Raw genomic sequence first — 26,668 nt, forward strand, 5'->3', positions numbered from 1 at the left:
ATCGTAAGACAAAATGTCAACATAGAAAGTAGGACAAATGTGTTCAACTTGCTCAGTGCCCTTGCCCAACTATTCCCACTTTGTAGTCACGCACGGGAGCTTTGTAACACATGCCATATCACAAGCTCCATCCCTTGGCTACTTGCAACCTTATAAAAGATGTCATGCTTTGTAAGACATGCAATGGACCTTGAATTGCTCCAGGTCTTGACCATTATTTGTGAATGAAAACAAGTCCTAGATGAGATCAATTGTACTTTGGGTGCATGTATTCTAGATGAATCAAACTGACATTACAAAACTTGAAATGAATGTCAATTTGTGTATGCCATGTTATATAGCAAGGCCCACGAAGCAAGATTAGTTATCATTGAATTTGCTTTTGGACTTTTCACATGCTTTTCTTTCATACCACATATTTTCCTGACTAACACGCTCACACCCTTGCATTTTCAAAGGTTAAAAAACCAACCCTCTGCAATGTTCCTCTGCCAGCCCTCCTCTGTCTCTGCGCGTACTCTCTGCACATGCTGCAACTCGCTACAACCAAGGTGCCCACCTGCTGTGCCCACACCTCTCCTGTCTCTCCTCTTTCACCACCCAGCTCGACATGACAGCTCCCCACCCCTCGCCCTGCACCCGCTCCTGCTCTCGGCCTCGCATGCAACCAACCCCCCCCCCGCGCACGAACATGGTCACCTCTCCATCCTGCTTTGCCGCAGCTCCACCTCGACACAGTCTAGCACACTCGACTGCACATACTCACTACACCCATAGGAGCTTACCTGATCGTTGGCGCATGCCGACCTCGTCGCTACCTTCATCCTCCCAACACAACCCACACCCCCTTCTATCCAGCCCACGAACGTCCCCTCGTCCGCCCTCTGGTCACCCTGCATGACGGCGATGCACATGCTCCTGCCCAATGTTCCCAAACCACGAGCGCCCCGTGCTCACGCCAGAGCCGTCTCCGTCGCGTCGTCGTCATGCTCCTGTCCAGCGTTCCCAAACCAAGAGCGCCTCATGCTCACGTCAGAGCCATCTCCGTTGCCGCCCTATCCCGTGCGTTGACAGCTGTCATTGACTCCTCCAACTGACAGTGGTAGGAACCTCGTCACTCCCCCTGGAGCATCTCCTTCGGATTCCTCCCAATTAGCATTTTTCGAATATCGAAGAGATATAAAGTGCCCCGGACTGCCGCCATCCCCTTCTCTGTGCACTGCTCCCCCGTTGCCGTCTCTGTGCAATACGCCATCGCCTCGCTTGCCGAACTGTCCTAGCTTTGCTGTCCATATGCATCCCCTGAAACCTGTTGCTCAAGTGGAGTTCATCTCCATTGACCCTGGCTTGGCACGCCACTTGCAAGTGCAACCTCGAGTCCAAGTCCACTGATCGACATGGTTGTGAGCCAGAAAGCCCTGAGCATTGAATTCATCCCAACTACCACTACAAGTTTTAGAACTTTCACTAGTTGAGAAAAAGGGCACTTTTTCCACCGCTTTTCACACCCTCGAGTAGAAAAATCGGAACAGGTTGTTTATTTTCTGCATAAGAAAATCGTGCCTTTTCCCATGTAAAACTTTGACTTTTCCACTCTTTTTGGCCTGCCATACTGGCAGCAGTGTTCGGGAAAAACCAAATTCCCAACATGACAAATTTCCCTACCCAAATTTTTCAAAGAGGCATTTGTAAATTTGATCTAGTGGTTATGGACTAGGAAAACCAGCAAAAAGTTTATGTTTCATTCTCTAATTTTGAGTTAAATACTTAAACAAGGAAAGGAAAATGTAACCTAAAAAGTAAATGACAAAAAGTTTATGTTTCATTCTCTAATTTTGAGTTGAATATTTAAACAAGGAAAGTAAGTGACAAGACAAGACAAGACAATAGTACTCAAGGATACTAATCAAAAAGTTCTCTGAAGAAAGTTTAAAAACTGACTTTAGTAACATAACATTTTCAAAAGCTTACTTGAGTTTTGAAGTCCTTTGAAAATCCATTTGATATAAAATAAGTAGTACACCTTGTTTCCAAGCTTTTTCCCTTGTAGCAAAGAGCTACCTTATTTTCATCCATGTAACGACTTTCAAAAAGACTTTCAACAAAAACTCATCAAGATGAAACATGACAATCACAAAAAGTGTTAGCACAACCAAAATCAACTTTATAAAAGAAAGATAACATTATCAAGGGTGGGCTTGAGAAGTAGAAAAAACTCTTGAAAAGATGGAGGGTATTTCAAGAGAGGTTCAAAATGTTCCAAGCCTTCTAGTCATGAAAGAGGCTCAAAATACCAATACCTCCAAAAGGTTCTCTTCGAAACAATACTACCTTCCACAAAAGGGTGCTTGAACATCATTTGGTCGACAAAAAGACATAACCAAGCTCATACATGTGCTTCCGCAAAAAGGAGTCTCAAAGCATCCACATCAAAAATACTACCATCCACAAAATTTCAAGTGTTCGTTGGCCAAAAAGACATAACCATGCCCATACATGTGCTTGCACAAAAAGGAGTCTTGCATCCACATCAAGTCATACATCAATGGTTGACATCCCTCCTTGAGTAAAGAGATGTCTATTTGTATCACTTTTCCAAAGCTCCATTGCATTTGAAAGGTCCAAATCATCTCTACCTTCAATGGCAATTGTCATCAATGCATTCAAGCTGTCTATCTTTAGTCGATTCCTCCATTTGGTTTTGATTTTAGTGCGGGCACTAAATCCCCTCTCACAAATTGCACTACTACAACATTGTACAAGAGCAATTTGAGAAAGCTTCAATATATTAGGGAAAACATCTTTCCAAGTGGCATTATTTGCAAGCAAAGAAGCCATTTCAACAAGGCTCATTTTGGAAAAATCAATGCCGGCTTGGCGTTTGAATTTCCTAAACTCAACCTTGAAGGCCTCCCCATCAAGAATAGGAGCAAATGACACACTTCCAACCGTTTTGGCAAAACCATAGAATAAAGAAATCTTATCACATTCATCATTCCCGTAATCCTTGAGCAATCTCTCATGCATAGGATGTTGAGATGGAACCAATATTTTGATTGCATTCAAAATGGAATTATCAACAAAGCACTTTTCAAGGCATTCACAAAGTTTCTTTGCATACTTGAATTGAAAATCTAAAGCTTTATGCAAATCCACACCTTCAACATCCCTTGTGATTTTTTGACCAAAGAACATGTCTCCCTTCAAGGAGGTCCTCAAAGCATGCATATAACCATTGCTTGCACCATAATCGGGCATGATAGGGTATCCACCAATACCTCTTTGAGCCGCATTCAAGTCTATGACATGCTCATCCAAGTACTCATCCTTAATACATAGGATTGTGCTTGTGACTATTCCATGAATGGTTGTCACATCTACATAGTCCTTTTGAAATCTCAAGCTCAAATCCGTTACCTTTTGCAAGATATCGGCAAGAAAATGCATAGCATACAAGCATTCAAAGTGCTCAAAAAATCATACAAATCTTTGCGTTCCTTCTCCAAAGCGACAAGCAATGCATCCATTGACTTACAAATTTTTGTAATGCAAGCATGACGACTAAGCCAACGTATCTCAAAGATACATTGCATTTTAATTACCTCACAATCAAATTCCTCTTGTAAACATTTTAAGGTATCCATTCAATTAGAACTACTTGTAAAATAGTTAGCTATGCCATTCACAAGAACATCAATTCTTTTTGCAAAAGCAATTTTCTTACTTGTGTCGGATGTGGCTAGATTTGTGCGGTGCGCAACGCAATGTATAGACGTTAACATTGGACTCACCTTTTTAAGGAGTGTAGCCACTCCTTTTTTTCTACCCACCATTGTGTTGCAACCATCGGATCCAAATGTAATTAATTTTGAGAGGTCCAAATTAGACTTCTCTAATTCAAGCATGATGGTATCAAAAATCCCCTTTGCGGTGCTATCATTGGTGTGAATAATGCCATAAAATGCATTGCAAGGCATAGATCCATCCTCTAAATAAGAAAGGTACATAACCAAATGGTGATGAATGGAAATATCCGTGGACTCATCCACCACCACTCCAAACCATGGACTCTCCCGTACCTTTTCTAATGATTCATGCATTATGGAATTTGCAATACATTGCAACATTTCAGAGCAAGCTTTATCATCATTATAGAGGCTTGTCATCAATTTCACATCCAAATCCTTCATTAAAGCAAGCAAAGAAGGATATAATAAAATTGACAAATTGTTTCTCCCAATAAAGTAAGCCGCTTTGAACAAGTTAAGCAAGGAGTCTTCTTGAGTCGTGGCACTATACAAAAGCACCACAACAAATCATTTAGTTTATAAACATCTTGCTCCACTTGTAAAGCAATTAAAATTTCACATTTGAAGAGATTAAAATTTGAATAAAATCAAAACTAATAAACATTCTAAAAATGAATACTTAATATAAACTAAAATTTGCGTAATATGTATGCAAATCTATAATATTATTTAGCATTTTGATAGTTTTAGCAAAAGAGGGCATGTTTTTTTTTGAGGTGTTGTCAAGCTTGACAAAAATAGACACTTAGATTTTTTCCTTTGTAAATTGTGGTGTTGTCAAGCTTGACAAAATGCTAAAGTTCACTAAGGAGAAGAGGGTAGCCACATGGGATACCTACAATGTTCGGAAAAAATGTGTCTTAGCTTAATATCGTGCGACGTGCAGTTTTCAATTTTGAAAATGCCGATGGAAGGCAAGGGAAAAAAGAGAAATGACGTCCCAAAATAGAGAAAAGCCGTCCCAAAATGCCTCTCTACAAATTCAAGATTTTTTTTTTTTGTAGAATAGCGCAAAAATCCAAAACATATTAATTTTCTAAAATTTTCTCTCGGCAAATTCAAGAAAATATAAAATTTCATTGTTTGAAATTTGCAAAATTGCACCTTCTGGATTCTGCCGAATCTGTTTTACAGGAGCTGGAGCGCTCGAGCAGCTCTGACTTGCCTCCTGAGTCCTCCGCCTCCGCCTCCGCCTGTTGCCCTCAAGGCTCAGCCGTTGTACGCAGTTGCTCCTCTGCCTCCGCCTCGCGCTGAGCAGTGAGCACTCCTACTACCTAGGCTCTAGCTCTTCCCGTGCGGCGTGACTCGATGCAGGCTGCTGCACGCAGCACTAGCCAAAAACGCTCGCAGCTGAGCAGTGAGAGTCAATACTTAATGCTTAATACTCACGATGGGCTGTAGTTGGCTCAGGGCTGTCATAGTGTTACGATTAAGCATTGAGCCAGTGAGCTGCGAGCAGTAATCTGTGGACGGACCCAGGACCTCCTCCACTGCTCGTGAATCGTGATGATAGCAGGCTACAGGCTACATCTAGCTATTAGCGCTCTCTCTCTCTCTCTCTCTCTCTCTCTCTCTCCGTATGTATGCGAGGCAGGCTGCAGCAGGCTCGAGTTGACTCCTAGATAGCAGGCTACAGGCTACATCTAGCTATTAGCTCTCTCTCTCTCTCTCTCTCTCTCTCTCTCTCTCTCTCTCTCTCTTTCTCTCTCTCCGTATGTATGCGAGGCAGGCTGCAGCAGGCTCGAGTTGACTCCTAGATAGTTAGACTCTAGATTGAGCTAACTCAGGTTTCACTCCAGTGTCCACTCTCCACCGTTCGCTTAGCGCTGCCGCTACGTGGATGATTGTCATGTCACCTGTGGACTCATGTGTGTGTGTGTGTGTAAGAGAGAGAGCTTTGGAGATGAGTGAACTCAGAACTGTGAAAGCTAAACGCCTGCACAGAGAGGCTGATTGTGATGATGAGGAGGAGATGGGTGATGGGAAGCTGGGCTGCAGGCTTTGGCGATGGTGCGAATTAATGAAAAAGTTAAAAGTTATTTTAATTTTGAAATTTGGGTTGTAAGGTAGCGCCGTAACCTATTAACACTCACCATATGTGAGTTGTGATTTTCAGTCCATGTGCACTGTGGTCCGTGGACAAATTGACATTTGAATTTGATAAAATTTTGTTTATCTTTGAAATTTGAATATGAGCGACGAGTCCCGACCCTTCAATCTCAATTCTCCAGAGGCCTTTGTCTTTCTCACATGTGACACTATACATGGCACACACACTCATATATATATATAAAATCACACTTCCTCTTCACTTATATACAAAAAGGGAAATCTCTTTTTTTTAGAGATTTAATAAGAGGATTTTCCTACTTCTTTCTAGGCATTAAGACATATCTCCTTTTTGACCAAATATATATTCACCTCTACCATCTTCCTTTGGGAGACCACTCCAAAGGGCAAAATCACTTTGCCAAACGGCACGAATGTGAACTAAGACACATTTTTTCCGAACACTGACTGGCAGCCTTAGTGTTTGGCTCAAAGTCGGGGCATGTGTGTGTCCCCCCCTAATTGGTCGGGAGGAGACACCTTGCTGTTGCCCTTTTGGAATTGACATGGCGGGATTCTTTCTGATGCACGCGACCCTTGCGCCCTCACTTTCTCTGCTCCACGCGCGTGCAGATGCGGATTCGAGAACGGGCGTGCCATGCTGTTTCGATCAGCTTTGGATCCGCCTCATCATTGCGGGATGGCTTCCTACGGAGTTCCCATTTCCGGCTGTTGTGTGTGACGGGATTAAATAGGTGGGTCTTGATGAAATTGGGACCATCAGGCGTTTTTGAGGGTTGTGTATCAGGTACTGCTCTTCTTCTTGAGCATGTGTTGGGTATGCTTATTTTGTATGGACTGCTTTCTTATGATATTACTGCGTTCCATGACGAAACTTTTGCATTCAAAAAGGTATTGCTTGTTTGCATGGTAAGCTACGACATACAAGTCACCCAAAGATGCACATTTTAGTTGTGGGCTTTAAAGGCAGCCAATATTAGTGTTTTAACTCCCCCACAATGGAGGGACCTTTGCCGGGTGGAGGACCATCTACTGGTGAATCGCCCACACCATAGCCCTGTAAGAATAACCCACAAAACTGAGCAGACAGCTGAACGGTAGCCTCATTAGAAAGTGCATCATTGGCCTGAAGGAGACAGGCTGACATGAAGGTTTTGCCAATGAAGAGTACAAACTACAATGCTACTAGATGCACAATTATGCAGAAATGTACACTGTATTTGGAGCCCTGTAAAATAAAGTTTAAAAGTTAGATTGTCTCTGTATCTTTACATCAGTTCCATAGCATTTTTACCCATATTAAAAAAAATATATGTACGATGGAACCTAGGAGCATCCATACTTACCATCAAACAAGGTATCTTACTTTTTCAGGTAGGCAGTAACCATGATCAATTGGAACCAACTTTAACGCCTTTTCTCTCCCTTCGCACACTAGGATATTGCCTCCATTCCTATCTGTATTTGCTAGCCTCAAATCGAGAACACTGATTTTATGAACCTCATCTACTGGAAACATCGAAGATCCCATGTCCTCACAACTGCTGATGGCATGCGCAAACTGTTGTAATGATCCCATCTTTGCTTTGCGCAGCTTGTGCTCATCAGACCCATAATGAAATGCCTCATGATAGCATCTCACCAATGTAGTGGGTGGAACCCCTGCAAACCCTCCTGCTTCCGTCTTCGCAAGCTCCTCTTTTGTCATGCTCTTCACACTCCCAGTTGGATGGTCGAGGACAAAGGCAACCACCTCTCTGAAAGCTCCTTCACCGCTTCTTGTCCCCTTTCTCAAGCCCTCCCCATGATTAGTTCTAGAGAACCCTCTAGGATTGTTAACTGATATGGGCTCTTCATCCATAGGCTTAAACACTGCTACATTGTGCATGCCATATTCATCCTTCACTAGGTACACCCCCCCAGAGCCTTCTATCGTCAGACCAGGAGCCTGACCAGCATGCAAGCCCATTTTAACATGATCTACAAGTTCCTTTAAAGAGTTAGGAAGATCAAAACTAATAGGATATCTAGATGGAAGCAACAACATGGCTTGATGTTGCAAACCCTGTTTTGAGTGTTTCTCTTCTCTACCTACTTTAAATCCAACGCGAGAAACTCCTTTCTGAGATGCTTTATTCTCTGGAAAATTGGTTGTTGCACCGTCCCTGCGGAACCTGTAAGTGGCACCTCATCTATTCATGTCACTACAAGCTCCACTTCCTTTGCACTCACAAATCGGGAACACACATTCGGCCTGTGAACATGGAGAAACAACACAGATTCTCCTCTCAATGACAACTCCTCTACAATGTTTTGAGTCTTCTATCTGCTCACCTTTCAAAAGTCACAACTGGAAGGCCCAGTGGTAAGGGACCATCTACATTGGAGATGAATCTGTGCAAATCTTTGGAGTCCTCAGCTTGCCAAACCTTATATACAAAGGAATTCCCATCGACAGTCCTTAAGGTTAGTGATATGAGCTTAGGTATTAGCAGCACAAGGTGTAACACATCGCCATTTTTTACGCCATAATCCTGTAATAGACATTTTGTACGCCATAATCCTGTAATAGACATTCATCTCGCATCAGCTCTTTGCCTGCATACACCAACCTCTGCTGGTCTGCAACAAACCCCTTGTCTGCCTGTATTCTGAGTTTTATACATGCGATTGTATCCGATTTGGACACCTCCAGGTGTACCAAGGATGAATCCTTACCCATGGTAGCAACAAACACTTGAATAGGCTTCTCTTCCAGGCTAAAATGCTCCAGTATTCGGCGGCACATACCAGATGAAACAAAATCCTCCACTGGCAGAGGATTCACGATGAGCATAGAGGCTGCCATTGCGACAGGTGTAGAGTCTTCCTGCAAATATCTTTAAGAAGAGCCTTTGGGCCCAAGATCCTGCTAGGAAGGGAATGTTACAGAGAGAGATCGGAGATCTCCATTACAATGTCATCCAAAGTACATCCATGGTGGCTGCGCTTGTGAAGCTTGTGAAGACGCAGGTGCAGATCTTAAGACGGTGCACCAGAAGCCCACCTTTGCAAGGGATGTTCAATTCAAAGTTGGGAGCAAATAGCTCCAGCGCATCTTGCAGAAGCAGCATGGTGAAAGCGCAAGGGTCGCGGAAGGCCTTAGTGTGATTCGGTGCTGTTGACTGCGTTCTGAGTCATATTGTTCATTGTGTTCTGTTTTTTTCTATTTAAAGCATGGTCAAAGATATTTAGATAGCAGGAATATGTTCTTTTTCTCGTGATCAGGTGCATTCATTTGTACAAATACATGAAAATCTTTTACACAGATAGATGCATACAATGCTTGTGTATTTATGTGCATAGATATTCTATTATAAAAGGCTAGTGTGATTCCATGCTGTGGATTGCGTTCTGAAATTTTTTTAAAGCATGCTTGAAGATTTATAGATGGCACGAATGTGCCTTTCTGTTCCTTTCTGTTGTGGATTTTAATAAGGACATGCAGACATCTTGACTTCGGTTTGCTATGATAAGTTTCTTGCTTTTGCAGGCTAGTACTTCTTGTGTCCACTACTTTGGTGCATGAATTCTCGTGTGCATGGGCACGTGATCCATCTCGACTTTTGGGGATGCTTGTTTCATTTGTTGTCGTGTTTGGAGTGGTTTTTTGTTGTTGATGGTTGAGTCGTTAGGTTTTACTGTGTCTCACGTTATGACTTGCATATGTTGCTTGTGGCCATTGACAGTTTAGTAAGAAAGGGATCTAAAGGCGGGTCGGTTGAGATATGCAGCAATTGTGGATTCAAGGCCTTCTAATCATCTGTTTTCTTTTGCAAGACAATGTTTATTGTGTGTTTGCTTGGCCTGTGTCCCTTCACTTGTGCGTGTTCTTTTGTGTGTGCAATGCTTGGTCTTTGTCGTTTAAGGGACTGAGGGTGGGGTTTCGTTATGTACGCTATGTGTGAACCTGCTTAGCTCACGTCGAGCACTCCCTTCCCCCTTTTTCTTTCTGCTTATCCCTCTTCTTTTCTTTTCCTCTGTCTTAAAAAAAAAAGGTTCTCGTGATTTAAAATGTTGTCTCATCGTGTGTCACGAGCCTCCTGAGGCATTCCCAATGTCGATCACCCATTCCCCCACCTCTCTCTCTCTCTCTCTCTCTCTCTTTTGTGGAATATTCTCTCCTCTGACTCGGTGCCCTTAGCATTGCAACCTTACATCTTACACTGGTCTCTCTCTCTCTCTCTCTCTCTCTCTCTCTCTCTCTCTTCCTGCTTTACGGTGGGTTGGTGGTTCAATATAGCCTGTCACTCCTGAAAAATAAATGACATTTACTTTCCTTGCTCTCTCCATTACTATTTGTCTTATGTGGCATTACTCTATGTTGGATCGGTGATGCAATAAAGTTTCTTATTGTTTCAAAACGCCATTGAATCCCTACCTCCTCCTCCTCCTTTTCCTTCTAAATTTTGTTTGGATGATCGATGAAAGAATCATAGTTGCAAGTGTTCTCAGTATTTATCTTTGTTTGTGTCATGTAGACAAAGCAAATAAGCGTGCTGAAATATGGCCTATAGTCGTGGTGGTGTACAAAGCATGGAGATTGACGGTATGGAGTATGGAGATTATGGTGTTCCTTGTGTTTTGGTGTTTTTACTTAAGCATATTCGTTTCGTAAAGCCAAGAAAAAATGCGAGTCTTGCACGTACTGTACGTTCAAAAAGTGGAGTTTCCAAACGTGAATGTGTACGGATTGATGTGAGTCATTTACAAGCACTCCGACAACTTCGTGTAAGTGTAGTGTGTACAGTGAACCGAATTTCGTTATCCAACCATCTTTTTCAAAAGGCAAAGGGCAAGCTTGCGGTACGTTTAATTCTACCTTCTTTTGAAGAAAGCCCATGCAAGACTGGTTTTATCTTTTGTATTTTGAAATGTCACATCTTTTACATTAGGTGCACAAGTTGGATGCTCGAAAGCGCAAAAAGCAAAGATGGTTATTGTTAAGATCGAGAGGCATGGTATATATTAAACCAAAAACATTGACTATCTACTTATCTTTTGATGTGAATAGATTTTCATGTTCTTATATATTGTTTTGTAGATGCTTTAATTGATACCAAAGACAATGAAGTGAAAGTCGACCCTTTTTCGCAACAAGAACCTCATATTGAAGAACATGATGTGCCTTTTTTGCATATAATAGACCTCTCTGGCATCACTCTTAGATTTGCAATTGAAGGTTGTGTGCTGAACAATTATGGTACATACAAGTTTTCGTTCCCAAAATTGTGAAGTTTTTCAAGGTTGATCTTGTGGATTCGCACAACTCCAACACAGTCATTGTTGTCGTCGGTTCATCTTTGATAAGTCAATTGGCTTCCTTTCTAAGTGTTGGTAGTTTTGTGCGGATAGAGGGTTCTGCAATCAAAACAAAGAACAAGGCAAACGGTGGAACATCACCTCTCTCTCTTTACTTGGATGTTACCTCCATCGTCACTTGCATTGCTTCATTTCCAATTCACTTGAGCTTTTATCCGGAAACGAAGCTAAGGTTTTTCTTAAATGAGGCAGCAAGTGCGGGTTTAGGTGGTGCAAAAAGTTACTTGGGTACGCTTGCTTTTCTTGTTATTAAGAGCATTTTGAAATCTATGCCAACTCCACATGTGGAGAGCTACTAGTGGTTGATGGTTCTACTCTCAAGGATCGAGCAACTGTAAGCCTCGAATATTAAAATCCTTTGCATTTTTTAAGGTAAAAAAAATTTCGTATCATTTAATGTGTGCTTTTTTTTTAGTTGATTTTTGTCAATGATCGCAAAGAAGAGTATAAGTCTATCAAAAAGGAAGTTGACAATGGCGAAGTGAAAACTTTTGTTGCAAGGAATGTCGGGGCTTTCTTAGGCCGTGAGAATACGCTGTCTGTTGTGGATCTTACAATCTTGGTGCCTGTCCACAGTAAGCGTCTGCAATCTCATCTCTTACAAACTTACAAGACAGGTTGAGAGTCTCGGTTATAGGAAGTAGGTAATGTTGGGTAACTTAGTTGCCTGGAAATGTCGTTGACTTCCTTTGTGTTTCTTAATTCTCACTTTCGACCTGCAGGTGTTCGGCGTCTTGCGTTTCTCTAACATAAATGGTGTTCTCTTGGAGACACTGTGTGCCATTTGCAAATCAAATAAGGTTCATAAAACTACAGAGGGTTTATTTTGTATCACTTGCCAAAAGACGACTACAAGCTATGAGATTCTCAAGCTTCAAGTAAAGATCAAGCCAAGCGAAGGCCCTGTCATTTCTGCACAACTAGTTGGTCTTATTGTTGATGAGGTCTTGGCTTTGGGCAAGACTTTTCAAAGCTTGTATTCTAAAAGTTCACTATTTGCAAGAGAGATCTTGACATCGACAACATGCATTGGCACATTCAAAATCAATCTTGCAGGAAATCTGATCGCTTTTTACCCAAGGTAAAGGTCTTGGAAGCATAATAGGGGTCTACCATTGTATATAAATAATACTGGTAAAGCTCTTGAAGAGTCACGAGTTAGTTTTCCTAGTTTGCATAAAGTCGTCTTGAATGCATCAAAACAGTCTTGTAAAAAAATCTTTGTAAAAAAAAAACCTCTATAAAAACATTTGTAACTGCGTTATTGTTAACCCTCATGGCTCACGGACACCCCATCACCTACGACGGACGTGTATTATGTATTTGGTAGAGTCAGGTACCGAGCTTGTCGGACCAATAGGAAAAGGGTGAGTGATCGCCAATGAGAGGGAAGAGGGGCATGTTAACCCTCACGGCTCATGGACACCCCATCACCTACGACGGACGTGTATTATGTATTTGGTAGAGTCAGGTATCGGGCTTGTCGGACCAATAGGAAAAGGGTAAGAGTGATCGCCGATGAGAGACGCACTCTAACTGGGACATGCAAGGGATTAGTTGGCTAAGCATGGGCGCCCAAGTGTGAATGGGATGAGCTCATATAAAAGCCAACTAAACCTAAAATTCACTCATTCTCTCATTTGTGCAATAGAAGAGTGCTTTTGCTCCATCTCCATCTTCTTCTTCTTCACCTCCTTGTGTGTGTATGAGAGAGAGAGAGAGAGAGAGAGAGAGAGGGAGAGTGTGTGTGCGATCGAGCATTACGAAAGCACGACGGCGGCGAAGCGGTTGAGCGCGGCATGACTGCAGCTTCTTCTTCATCGCAGCGAGGAATCCACCACGAAGGCGAGCGTAGAGCGGTGAGTGACACACCCTTTGCTCTCTTGAGCTTGTTAGTTTAAGCTTGTTGTGTGCTTGGAGCCATTTGTGGCTCGCACACGGTGTATCGGCAAGTCCTTTGCTTCGACAGTACGGCAAGGAGCCACATTTTTTGCGCCGCTGCCGGGGAATCGCCCTGCACTAAGCCCAAGAGGCACTTTGTGCTTCTCCTATGAGTAGTTTGTAGTAGGAAGGAAGAGGAAGAGGAATGAGTTGTTTTTCTGTATGTTGTTAATTTCTGTGTTGTCTGCAAGTTCTGTGATTTCTGCATAATGTTGTGTTTTCTGTTTGCACACAATCTTTGCACAATTAGTAGTCGTTAGCTTGGTTGTAGTGAATGAATAAGTAGGAAGACAGTTAGCAATTTCTGTTTGCACACAGTTCTGCACACAGTTTTCTGTCAAGGTTTGGTTGCACACAGTGTTTGCACAGCAGGTAGTGAGAGAGGAAGTAGGTGGACAATTAGCTCACTGTCAAAAAGCAGTTAACAGATTAGTTAGTGGTTAGCAGCACTGTTAGTAAGTAGATAAGGTAGTGAGTTGTCTGTGAGCTGTTTGACTGGGAGGATAGGTAGGTGAGAGTGTGTGTGGTCAAGAAAGGGTCACCAAATCCGCGCGCGATCGTCGCCCAAAAAAAATAAAAAATTAAAAAAAAAATTAAAAAAAAAATCGAAAATATTTGAGCGTGAGTGACTGAGGGGCTACACTAAAATTTTGATCGGGATCGGGATCATTTGCCCAAGCCCAAGCCCAAGCCTTAGTCCTCGGTCTTATGATATATACTAGACTCACTCTTATATATATACCCTACCCCCTCAAGAGGGAATGAGAGCATGTGGGGCAAGTCCTCCACTCTCCTCCCTTCTCTTCCCACTTGCATCCTTAGACTTTCTAATTCGGGCCTAGTTCCCTACTAGAAATTGACGGTTTTAGAAATTCTGAGGGTATAACGTGACCAAACGGAGGGCTGTAAAGCACGGCACGTCTCTCTGACCGAGACGCTCGTTTTGAGCTATCATACGTTCTATTCTATAGCTGGGTTAAAAAAAAAAGACCAAAAAATCAATAAATAAGAAAAGACTTGGGTTACAAAACACCCAAAATTACTAGGTGAGCAGTCTTCACGGGTCCTCACTAACACTTCTAGGGAATCCAAGTCATATGAACCTACGCTCTGGACGAGTGTTAGAGCACGAGCATATTGGTAGTGCCTCCATTTACGCGGGCACCCATTATTCCTCCACCCTAGGTTCTGGACCTTCGGCCGGGACTCAAGATAGCGCGACCCAAGATCCTCATATCGCGCCTAGTGATTCTTCCTCTGACTATGAAGTCATGGAGGGGTATCAAACACCAAACCCTGATAGTTCAAGTCAGGACATGCATGCCATGGGCCCACGGCCCGGGTCCTGCGTGTTTAGCCGCTTAAAAGAGACCCTTAGTAGAGCTACTTGTTAGGAAATAAGACGTAGCTAAATAGATAATTGAGTAGATTACTTAATGGGGAGAGACAGATTTATATACACGAGATTATATAGTAGAGAGAGAGAGAGAGAGAGAGAGAGAGTACACACGATATACGTGGTTCACCCAATGTGGGCTACGTCCACGGGAAAGCAGCCACTCAATGGCTTTAGTACTTCAAAACAAGAAGTAGTTTACAAAGGGATTATATCCTTAATGGAGCTCCCGCCTTGCTTCACTCTCACCACCTCACACTCACCTTGTTGCATCAACTTCACACTATGAAATGTGTGTAGAAATGGCCTCCTTTTATAGGCCAAAAGGGCTGCCCTCTCTTATGAGAGAACCATGTGTAACCGCCCTTGTGCGAATAAGTCCAAATCGGACCCTCCAATCCGCCCATGTGTGGCCGTCCTTGAGAAGACAAGTCCGCTTTTGAATTCGGCCACCAGCCATTGAATTCGGCCACCGGCCATTGACTTTCGACCACCGGTCAATCGACCGGTTGTTTTCCGACCACTTTCCGGCCGCCGTCCGACCATAATATTCCGGCGAAAAAAAAGTTTCGAGAGCCTCCGCCCCCGAGGCCTTTAAAGTTGCCCCTGATTCTTGTCCGTGAAAATTTTGGTTTCCGGTGAGTGATTTTCCTTCACGCACGATGGCTTCTCCTCATAATGGGGGCCTTACAAATGTGCGCTTTTACCACAGAAAATTACAAGGGTAAATCAGGCTCCATACTTAACAATCTCCCACTTGGAGACTGATCTCCAAACCAAACCTGTGACTGCTTTCCATTCTAGCTTCTTATCCTTGAATGCCGATTGAAGATGAGCAAAAGCTCAACTTCTCCTTGTTGACCACTTTTGTAAACATGTCTGCAGGATTTTCACTTGTATGCACCTTTCCTAGCTTTAGTTGCCCCTCTTCCAAAAGAGTGCGTATGAAGTGATATCTCACCTCAATGTGCTTTGTCCTTGAATGAAAGGCTGAGTTCTTCGCAAGATAGATAGCGCTTTGGCTATCACTGTACAAGACACAATTGTCTTGTTTGAATCCAAGCTCTTCTAAGAATCTGTGAAGCCACAAAATTTCTTTGCTTGCTTCCATCATTGCTACATACTCTACTTCCGTGGTAGAAAGTGAAACCACTTTCTGCAGCTTTGAAGCCCAGCTTACTGCTGTGCCTCCAACCGTGAACACATAGCCAGTAGTGCTCCTTCGAGTATCTTTGTCACTTGCCATATCTGCATCAGCATACCCTTCTAGAAAAATATCAGTTCCTCCAAAATACAAAGCATTTGTTGTTGTCCCTTTTAGATACCGAAGTATCCACTTCACAGCTTGCCAATGCTCTTTACCTGGGTTGTCCATGAACCTACTCACAACTCCCACTGCATGTGCAATGTCTGGTCTTGTTTAGACCATAGCATACATTAGAGAACCTACCGCTGCAGCATATGGAACTTTAGACATATAGGCTATCTCCTCTTGTGTCTTTGGACACATATCCTTCGTTAGTTTAAAATGACCAGCCAAAGGTGTAGAAACTGGTTTTGCATTTTGCATTGCAAACCTTTCTAGTACCTTCTTGATGTAATCTTCTTGAGATAGCTTTATTGTCTTCTTCGTCCTGTCCCTTGATATTTTCATACCAAGTATCCTCTTTGTAGCACCTAAATCTTTCATTGAAAAAGATTTGGACAGCTCCTCTTTTAGGTCTTTGATGTCCTTCATGTTAGCACTTGCAATCAACATGTCATCAACATACAACATTAGGATGATGAATTTCCCATCTCCCAAATTCTCCGTGTAGACGTAGTGATCCGAGTTTCATCTTGTGAATCCATGATCCAACATCCATCGATCAAACTTCAAGTACCATTGTCTTGATGCTTGCTTTAAACCATACAAGCTCTTCTTTAATCTGCAAACCATTTTCTCCTTACCTTTTACTTCATACCCCTTTGGTTGAAGCATGTAGATTTCCTCCTCTAAGTCACCGTGAGGGAATGCCGTATTTACATCCATTTGCTCGAGATTTAGATCATGAGCAGCCACAAGGCTTAAGACAAGCCTAATTGAGTTCATTTTTACAACAGGAGAAAATATTTTATTGAAGTCAATACCTTTCTTTTGAGAAAAACCTTTTACCACAAGCCTAGATTGGTACCTTTTCTTCCCACCTTCTTCTTCCTTTAGCTTGTACACCCATTTGTTTTGAAGTGCCCGCTTACCTTTAGGCAACTCAACCAACTCCCATGTTTGGTTGTGATGTAGTGAGTCCATCTCCACTTGCATGCTCTTCGTCCATTCTTCTTTGGATTCATGTTGCATAGCTTCTTCATATGATTCCGGCTCTCCAGAATCTGAGATCAAGAGATGGTTAAAGAAAGGAACAAACCTTTCTGGAGGTCTACTTGCTCTTGTAGATCTTCGGGGAATAGGTTGAGGCTCCTCATTTGGTTGACGTTGTTGCACATTGTCATCGTTTTCAATGCTTGAGTTTTCACCGTCCTCAAGCTCCATGCACTCATCACCTGTTTCTTTTGTTTGCTTTCTTTCCAAGTAATCTTTGTACATATTTTGTTCGTTAAAAATTACATCCCTACTCCTTAAGATTTTACCATCTTCAGGATTCCATAGGCGATGCCCAAAGTCTCCTTCTCCATAGCCAATGAAGAAACACTTTTTGGACTTTGCATCTAACTTTGATATTAGGCTTCTATCTATGTGCATGAAAGCCTCACACCCAAACACTTTGAGAAATGCATAATTCACCGGTTTACCTGTCCATGCCTCTTCTGGAACTCCCCCATCCAATGCCGTTGAGGGTGATCGATTGATTAAGTACACAAACGTACTTACAGCTTCCGTCCAAAGCTCAAGCGGTAGGCCTGCATGTAGCCGCATGCTTCGTGCTCGTTCCATGATTGTCCTGTTCATCCTTTCCGAAATCCCATTTTGTTGAGGTGTCCTTGGGGTTGTCCTTTGCCTCCGAATGCCATTGCTAGCACAAAAGCTTTCAAAAGCTTGGTTGCAATATTCGCCTCCATTGTCGGATCTGAGGCATTTAACCTTGGTACCTGTTTCATTCTCCACAAAGGCTTTCCACCTTTGAAATATGGAAAATACATCGGATTTATTCTTCATGACATAAACCCATGTTTTTCTAGTCGCATCGTCTATGAATGTTACATAGTACAATGAGCCACCAAGTGATGGTGTACTTGCAGGACCCCAAACATCAGAATGAACCAACTCAAGTTTTTTATTTTTTCTTTCATTTCTTGATTTTTGAAATTTTACCCTCTTTTGTTTACCATAAACACAATCTTCACAGAACTCTAAGTCCACTTCTTTCAAACCTGGTAGAAGCTTCTTTGTTTGAAGGATTTGCATTCCTTTGGCACTCATATGCCCAAGTCGGTAGTGCCACACCGCACTGTCAACTTCTGTAGTTGCTGCACAAGCTGAAGGTTGCGTGCTAACAGTACACAAGTAAAGTGTACCAACTTTTTCACCCTTGGCAACCACCAAAGATCCCTTTGAGATCTTCCACCGTTTGTTTCCGAATGCAATGTTGTGACCTTCATCGTCCAATTGTCCTGTAGAGATCAAATTTTTGCGAAGAGAAGGAACATGCCTAACATCTTTAAGCTTCCATTCATTTTCGTTAGCAGTTTTGACAGAAACTGTACCTTTGCCGATAATCTCACAAGCTTCATCATCTCCCAAGTATACATACCCAAAATTACCTTTGGTGTAGTCATGGAAATGTTGCTTGTGTGGTGTCGCATGGAATGAAGCCCCGGAATCTACTATCCAGGAACTAGACACATTGTCTAATGAGAGAATTAGAGCATCTTGATCTACTTTACCTGCCACATTGGCCTCCGATGTTGGCTTGTTGTTTTGAGACTCTGTCTCCTTCTTCTTCTTGGACCAGCAATCCTTCTTGACGTGGCCCTTCTTGCCGCAGTTCCAACATTCAAGAACTGACTTTGTGCGTGACTTGCTCCGCCTTGAGCGATCACGACCCTTTTGGTTTTTGAACCTCTCCTTAAGCCTTCCTCTTGTTTCCACTGATAGTGCCACACTTGATGATTCTCCTGTGCTTCTTCTTCGCATTTCCTTGCTTAGGAGAATACCCACAACATCATCAAACTTACGAGTATTTGTGCCAGAGATAGAATTACTTACAGCCATCACAAGGCTGTCCCAACTATCCGGTAGAGATGATAGTATAAGGAGAGCTCGCACTTCGTCATCGAAATTGATTTTCACTAATCGAAGTTGACTTATGTTTGTGTTAAAGTCATTTAGGTGTTCTGCAACTGAACCATTCTCTGTCATCTTTAGATTGAACAAGCGCTTCATAAGAAATACCTTATTGGATGCCGATGGTTTCTCGTAGAAGTCGTCAAGTGACTTCATCAAGTCCTCCGTGGTCTTCATCTCCGAAACATTGAAGGCCACCGTTGACGCCAAGCTTAACCGGATTGTTCCCAGTGCCTTTCGATCAAGGACAATCCATGCTTCATTTTCCATTGTTGCGGGCTTCTTCGCAAGACCGCCTAGTGGCAAATAGAGGTCCTTCTGGTAGAGATAGTCTTCAATCTGCATCTTCCAATGTTGGTAGTTTTTGCCGTTGAACTTCTCAATCTTGAGCTTCCCTTCCTCCGCCATAACTCCCACTCAATTCAAGGAATCCTTTCCTTGAGATAATTTAGCTACGAGCAAACCTTGCTCCGATACCAGTTGTTAGGAAATAAGACGTAGCTAAATAAATAATTGAGTAGATTACTTAATGGAGAGAGACAGATTTATATACACGAGATTATAGAGTAGAGAGAGAGAGAGAGAGAGAGAGAGTACACACGATATACGTGGTTCACCCAATGTGGGCTACGTCCACGGGAAAGCAGCCACTCAATGGCTTTAGTACTTCAAAACAAGAAGTAGTTTACAAAGGGATTATACCTTTAATGGAGCTCCCGCCTTGCTTCACTCTCACCACCTCACACTCACCTTGTTGCATCAACTTCACACTATGAAATGTGTGTAGAAATGGCCTCCTTTTATAGGTCAAAAGAGTTGCCCTCTCTTATGAGAGACAACCATGTGTAGCTGCCCTTGTGCGAATAAGTCCAAATCGGACCCTCCAATCCGCCCATGTGTGGCCGCCCTTGAGAAGACAAGTCCGCTTTTGAATTCGGCCACCAGCCATTGAATTCGGCCACCGGCCACCGGCCATTGACTTCCGACCACCGGCCAACCGACCGGTTGTTTTCCGACCACTTTCCGGCCGCCGTCCGGCCATAATATTCCAGCGAAACAAAATATTCCGATGAAAAAAAAGTCTCGAGGGCCTCCATCCCCGAGGCCTTTAAAGTTGCCCCTGATTCTTGTCCGTGAAAATTTTGGTTTCCAGTGAGTGATTTTCCTTCACGCACGATGGCTTCTCCTCATAATGGGGGCCTTACAAATGAGCGCTTTTACCACAGAAAACTACAAGGGTAAATCAGGCTCCATACTTAACACTACTCGCTCTGAACATGCGGTTAATGAAATAAATGAAGGGAGTGGGGAAGTAAATTCGTCATTCATGCCTAAAATAGACTCTATGCTTCTTGAGAGTGTGCATGTGAATGTTCCATCCACTGCACCTCCTGATCCTTTAGGACTATCTCCCTCTGAGGTTTTACTACACGATGGTAGGAGTCTTGCCGAAGTACAAGAGATCGAACGCTATATGCAAGCAACAAGGGAGAGGGAAATTGGGAACCTACGAAGGCTAGAACAAAGTCGAGCCCTGAAAGCAAAGGCTCCTATGACAACAATCATGCCAGCCGAGCAACCGAGTGCTCCCCCAGCTCCCAAGGTAGCAGTCACAGGGGGGCAAGCTATGGGGAGCAATAATGCTTCCACTTCAAGGGAAACCTCCAACACGCCAGGTCTAGATGGGATATTCCTAAACGAAAATTGGGAGTATGACCTACAAGCAGAAGCTTTAACTGATCGGTACACAGGACACACCTATCATGTGGGTTGGTTAGATGTTCTACAATCCACATCGGGTGCTACTAGCATAGATGAGCAACAACAGAAAGTCTGTGATGTCCTCCATAGGATTGTCGAGTTAGAAAGACAGAACACAGGGATCAACATGTCTTCAACAGGCCTAATGAGACTCTTGGATATGGGAAAGGCCAACCAACCAACCCTATCACAAATGGAGACTCCCTCAGTGAGCCCCATTGATCCTCCATATGTTGTTTTGCCAGGAGGCTCAGTACAATCTGAGCCGACAAGTGGTAGCTTTACCTTCCCAGATCTAGCTCATCTTTCTCTTAATGACACTACGGCTACAATGCATATCCCAGTGGTGAGCATGACAAGAAGTACACCATGGAGTTCATTTGTTAATACTGCGTTGATGCCTAGTAGCACAGTGCCCCCAACTATACCTACATGTATGTATTAATCATGTGCACCTGTCGTACCTCAACCTCATGTAGCTCCTACACCTCCGATTATTCCAAGAGCTTACAATCCACAATGGAATTATCCAAGCTCTTATACAAGTGGAGCCATGCCATTTAATAATAACATGCCATATCAGGCACCCCCTATGCCTAGGGCCACGCCTGTAAACTTTGGACCACCGTCTGGTACACCACCATACGAAATATGGGACCCAAGATCCGCGCGTATGCCAAGGCCAAGGCCAACTCCCATCTCACATGTGGTTCCAGGATCACATACACCCATTATACCTGCTCAAATAGGAGATTTGGCAGCATTTGCTCAAACTGTCGGTCGCTCTATTGCGGAAAACATGCATAGTGCACCTGATAGAGAGCCTAGGAGCAAGGCAGTTCAAGTAGCTAAGCTCACACAGAAATTCAATGGAGACGGAGATGCTAGAAAGCATATGGAAGTCTTTGAACATGTGTGCGATTCCTTGGAAGAGCACAATGAGCTACATAAGTGTAAGGCTTTGAGTTTGACACTAAGCGGAAAGGCTGGAGATTGGTATAGAACCTTAAGAGTAGAAGAGAAAACGATCTACTCTACTCTTAGGAGACTGTTCTTAAAAGAATACATACGAGAGGGAGTACTTTGGGGTGTAGCCTCTCAGCTCCACAAAGCCCAACGAGAAGAAGGTGAATCTGTGAGAGACTTCATTAGTCGCCTAAAGAATTTGAATTCTCGATGCAATCCAAATGAGCGATTCAACAACAACCAATTGCTTGATAGATTCATTAGGGGACTACGACATGAAAGTATCTATAATGGCCTAGTCATTAGAGGTATCACTACTTGGGAAGCAATCACCATGAATGCAATCCAATTGGAGGATACTTTAATGATTGCAGGAGAAAGAGTGTCTGCGGAGCCGAAGTCTAGTAGCTCGCAAGCGTCAGGGCATGAGCCAATGAAGATAAAGCCAATCGTGAAAGAGCAAACGATATCTGAGATGACTTTGGCAGATCTCACCAAGGCCATCCAAGAAAGTCTTAGGGGTAATCGTGCTCCACAAAACACTCATATGTATCCAAGAAGGGAGCAACAATGGTGCTCAATTTTCTTGGGCCTACATACTACGAGTGAATGCCCTACTTTCAGAGTAAAGTTTAACGGGACTTGTAACACGTGTGGTAGGTATGGCCATCAAGCGAAGGATTGCCTAATGCTTAAACGCATCATGGAAAATAGACCGCCTATAGCTTGGGCAGACTCACCTCGAGTTCATGCATTGATGCCTACCCCACCCATGGAGCAACAGTTGCCATTACAGCACATGGTCCCTAGAACCCAAAATGTGGTCCAAACCACACGGTTGCCACCTCCAGTGCTAGGACCGCAACCCCCTCATCCAAGAGTTACACCTATGAACCAAATAGGTTACGAGTCATCTAGTACTTATGTAGATTGCGAAGAGGACATAGACTCTAGTATCACCTATGGAGTCGACATGCTTGAGGAGTTACACCTATGAACCAAATAGGTTGCGAGTCATCTAGTACTTATGTAGATTGCGAAGAGGACATAGACTCTAGTATCACCTATGGAGTCGACATGCTTGAGGAGTGTCCCATGTACTATATGGAAGACCATTGGGGACAAATCAAACCGGTATATCAAGCTACTGCGTTAGCAGCAAGAGGCCAAAACATTAATAGTTTTACCAGGAGACCACCTCTTCAGTGCTACGAATGTGGTGGACCACATCGAGTAGCTGAGTGCCCCATTAGAATGCAAAAGAATGCTGTACTAATGCAAACAAGTCAAGGGAGTGCATTGGCAATGCCAATACTCACTTGTAATCGTTGTGGCATAGATCATTTGATCGCACAGTGTCCTAACAATCCAAACGCACCGAAAATCACACCATTGAACATAATAGAGATTGTTGATGGGACACCACCAACTATAAACATAGCACCAGTGAATGCACTCACACGGTCGATGCTCCAAAAGCAAAATTACATGCTCGAAGAGAGAGATGCTGCATCCATTGGCCGAGCGAGAAAGAAGAAAACACGAAGAAAGAAATCCCTTAATGCTTCTAGCTCAAAACCTAGTTCAAAGACTAACATAGGGACAGGAGAGGATCCCGTGTATATGAATGACCCTGAGGATGACTCAGATTTGATAGAGACCACGGAGACCAAAACTGTTACTACAAAGGAAAAAGCCACTGAGGAGGATCACGAGAGGGAATTACGACGAACACCAAAAGAGTATTCAAAGTTAAACTACCCAGTTGTGAACCCCCAAGATAAGCCACGAGAGACAAAAAATGAGGATTGCAAGAGAAAGATTGGAACCTATCCAAACCCAACAGTGGAAATTGAACGAGTCCAACAACTGAGGGGTTTGGTGGAAGAAACTCAACGAACATCAGAACCTGAACCCAAACATATCCAGATGTCGGACACAGTGTTTCCCACACAAGTTCAACCTCACAAGAACTATAGGCCGTTAGCTATACCCAGTATCATTCGGGAAGAGAGTGAGGGTAGGACATCTGAAAGTGGACACGCACCTTTCCTACTAGAGAGAATGTTTGGTGAGGGAATGCCCGATCCCCTTGAGGAAGTGGAGATTCACCATTCTCTTGTCAGGGTCCTACGTCCCACAAGATGCCATTAAATGTTGCCAAATTGATGGATTTCATGTCTTCAGAAGTTAGAACCACCATCATGTCCAAACTATATAAAGACCCCGAGCTAGTCTCAACTCTTCGAGCCTTCCTCAATGGAGAATTATAGGCCGGATTACCACAGTTTGCACATATGAACAAACCTGACTCGGTAATGAATGATGAGGAACATTTAGCACCACCATCTGACCTAGCGGGACATGAATCTGTAATTGAAGTACCCGTTAACAAGTTGGGGCAATACTTTGAAGGTGATGAATCTAATGCTACTCTGCCAATCACTACTAAAGGATTAACTGTAAAGGAAGTCCTTGACAGTGGTGCGGGAGTCAGCATGGTGACAAAGAGTTGTTGGGAGTCTATGGGGCGACCTCACCTTGAAGCCACAAGCGTAGTGGTAAAAATGGCTAATGGATCTATTGTTACGCCTATTGGAATGCTAAAGGATCTCAGAATCAAGGTCTTGGGACACAAGGTAAGGCAGACTTTCATTGTTATGGATTTTTCCAAGCATCCTATGTCATTTGAGATGATCTTAGGGCGTCCATTCATGAGGGAAGCAAAAATGGTGCATGACTGATCCAAAAACCACGTCTACTTACAGTTCCAAGACTCTGTCATTCGAGTTGATCTTTTCAGTGGTCGAATGCATCCTCTAGGAAATAAATTCATCATTGATAATCGATCAGACACAACAATTCACTCAGCTCCATTACAGTATTGTTACACGTGTAACGAAGACACGGATATTGGGGAGAACTCTCCTTATATGGATATCCTACCCGGAATGGCTGAGTCAGACAATGTCGATTGGGTACACCTAGCGACAACTATAGATACATGGGGAGCTAGAGGAACAACCTGGGTAACACCAGATGGGGAAGAGATACCACACATTGCACCAGTAAACATGGTAGGTGTAGCGCATGTAACATCCGATGATAAGAAAGAGGCACACCTACCTGAGAGAAACCGATGATTCCTCAAAGGCTTCAGGCCAATACACATCAGAAACGGAATCTCAGGGAGAAATGGATTCAGAACCTGAGGAAACATAGAGTGATCCAAGTATAGAAACTGAACACTCAAGGTCTAGTACGACCATCTATGGTAATTTATATGAGAGTGAAGAAGATACAAGCGAAGACCTATCAAGCGAGTCGAGTTCAAACATTTACCAAAATCAAAACCTAACAAGAAACAAAGGTCATATAAAAGACGACGATATCGAGCAAATGTGAGATCTAGGATAAACAAGGAAAGATCTACTGCAGAATGGCTTAGCTATCTAGGGGCATGTGATGCTCATCGAAAGATAGTAGACAATTGGGGTGAACATCTCCAGAGTGTCATGTGGTGCAGCCCGCGACCCATTGACCTCGCTCAATTGGAGGTTACAGAGCCGAAATTGAGTCGAACTATAAGAAGACGTCAAAACCGAGAGTTAGCACAACAACAAAAGGAGGCAGAACTAAAAGAAAGGTCTCCGTCAGGACAAGAGCCTGCTGACTTACATACGGCTCAAGAACATTTTAAATCTTATACCACGGGGGAGCGAAAGGTTGTGTATGCCAAAGCCCAACGAATACCTACCAATGGAAGCAGTGGAGTCTATGATGGTCCAGCGGTAGTTAAAGAGATAGAATTAGCAGAACCAGGTGAGGAGTCTAAACCAGTCTTTATTGCTCAAGACCTTACCGAAACTGAAGAGAATGTACTTAAGGAGCTCCTCAAGGAATACAAGGATATCTTTGCTTGGACATATCATGACATGAAGGGCGTTCCACCTTCTGTGGTGCAACATACAATTCCCATGATCAACACTGCTAAACCCGTCCAGCAACGACCCTATCCAATGAATCCTAAGTACGCCAAAATTGTACAAGAGGAGATTGAAAAACTTATCCAATGTGGATTCATATACCCTATTGAGCACTCAGAATGGGTTTCTCCAATAGTCATTGTGCCAAAAAAGAATGGGAAACTAAGAGCGTGCGTGGACCTCAAGAAAGTTAATGCAGCCACTAGGAGAGATCATTATCCCTTGCCATATTCAGAACATGTGCTTGAAAGAGTTGCGGGCAAGGAAGCTTATAGCTTTTTAGATGGGTACTCTGGTTACAATCAAATCACAATTGCATTAGAGGACCAAGCTAAAACTACTTTTATCACAGAGTTTGGAGTGTCTGCATTTCGTGTTATGGCTTTTGGCTTAATGAATGGCCCTGCTACATTCCAATGATTAATAAACACTGCGTTTAAAGAATTTCTAAGGGAGTTTTGTGAAGCTTTCCTAGACGACCTTTGTGTTTATTCTTCTTGGGAGAAGCATTTGTTATATCTACGAAAAATATTTGAAAGGTGCAGATTTTATCGCATCTCATTGAACCCTTTCAAATGCCAATTTTGGGTTAAGCATGGAGTCATTCTAGGGCATATAGTGTCCAAGAATGGGATATCCACAGATGAGAGTAAGATTAAAGCCATTGCCGATTTGCCACCACCTACTAACTATAAAGGAGTTCAAAGATTTATGGGCCATGTGGGTTATTATCGAAGGTTTATTTTAAACTTTTCCGAGATAGCGCGTCCATTGTACAAGCTTCTTATCGAGTTTCATTGGACGGAAGAATGTCATTAATCTTATGAGCTATTAAAGAAGGCCCTAACAAGTGCTCCAATCCTGCGAACACCTGATTGGAATGTACCTTTTCATGTGCATATTGATGCATCAAATTTTGCTATTGGATGTGTTCTAACTCAACCAGGAGAACATAAATTGGACTACCCTATTAGCTTTGCAAGTCGCCAATTAAATGATGCCGAGATGAACTACACTACTACAGAGCGCGAAGGTCTAGCTATGATTTACGCAGTAAAGAAATTTCGCTATTACCTTCTTGCTACCAAGTTTGTGT

General features: G+C 43.0%; 1 protein-coding gene and 2 pseudogenes across 1 annotated transcript; 1 reads left to right on the forward strand and 2 right to left on the reverse strand.

The window, feature by feature from the left end:
* Positions 1–2,535: 2,535 nt before the first annotated feature.
* LOC147462339 (uncharacterized) lies at positions 2,536–5,228 on the reverse strand (annotated as a pseudogene).
* A 1,037-nt stretch (positions 5,229–6,265) lies between these two features.
* Positions 6,266–11,101, forward strand: LOC147462340 (uncharacterized). Its single transcript, XM_086483601.1, has 5 exons — positions 6,266–6,666; positions 10,400–10,467; positions 10,539–10,724; positions 10,814–10,879; positions 10,963–11,101. Exons 1-5 carry the CDS (start codon positions 6,492–6,494, stop codon positions 10,969–10,971), a joined length of 504 nt encoding a protein of 167 aa, XP_086339727.1. The 5' UTR covers positions 6,266–6,491; the 3' UTR covers positions 10,972–11,101.
* LOC147462341 (phosphatidylinositol 4-kinase gamma 3-like) lies at positions 6,673–9,405 on the reverse strand (annotated as a pseudogene).
* Positions 11,102–26,668: the final 15,567 nt, after the last annotated feature.

The sequence above is a fragment of the Adiantum capillus-veneris genome, chromosome 2 (assembly GCF_014529385.1).
Source record: "Adiantum capillus-veneris isolate H3 chromosome 2, ASM1452938v2, whole genome shotgun sequence".
Classification (NCBI taxonomy): domain Eukaryota; kingdom Viridiplantae; phylum Streptophyta; class Polypodiopsida; order Polypodiales; family Pteridaceae; genus Adiantum; species Adiantum capillus-veneris.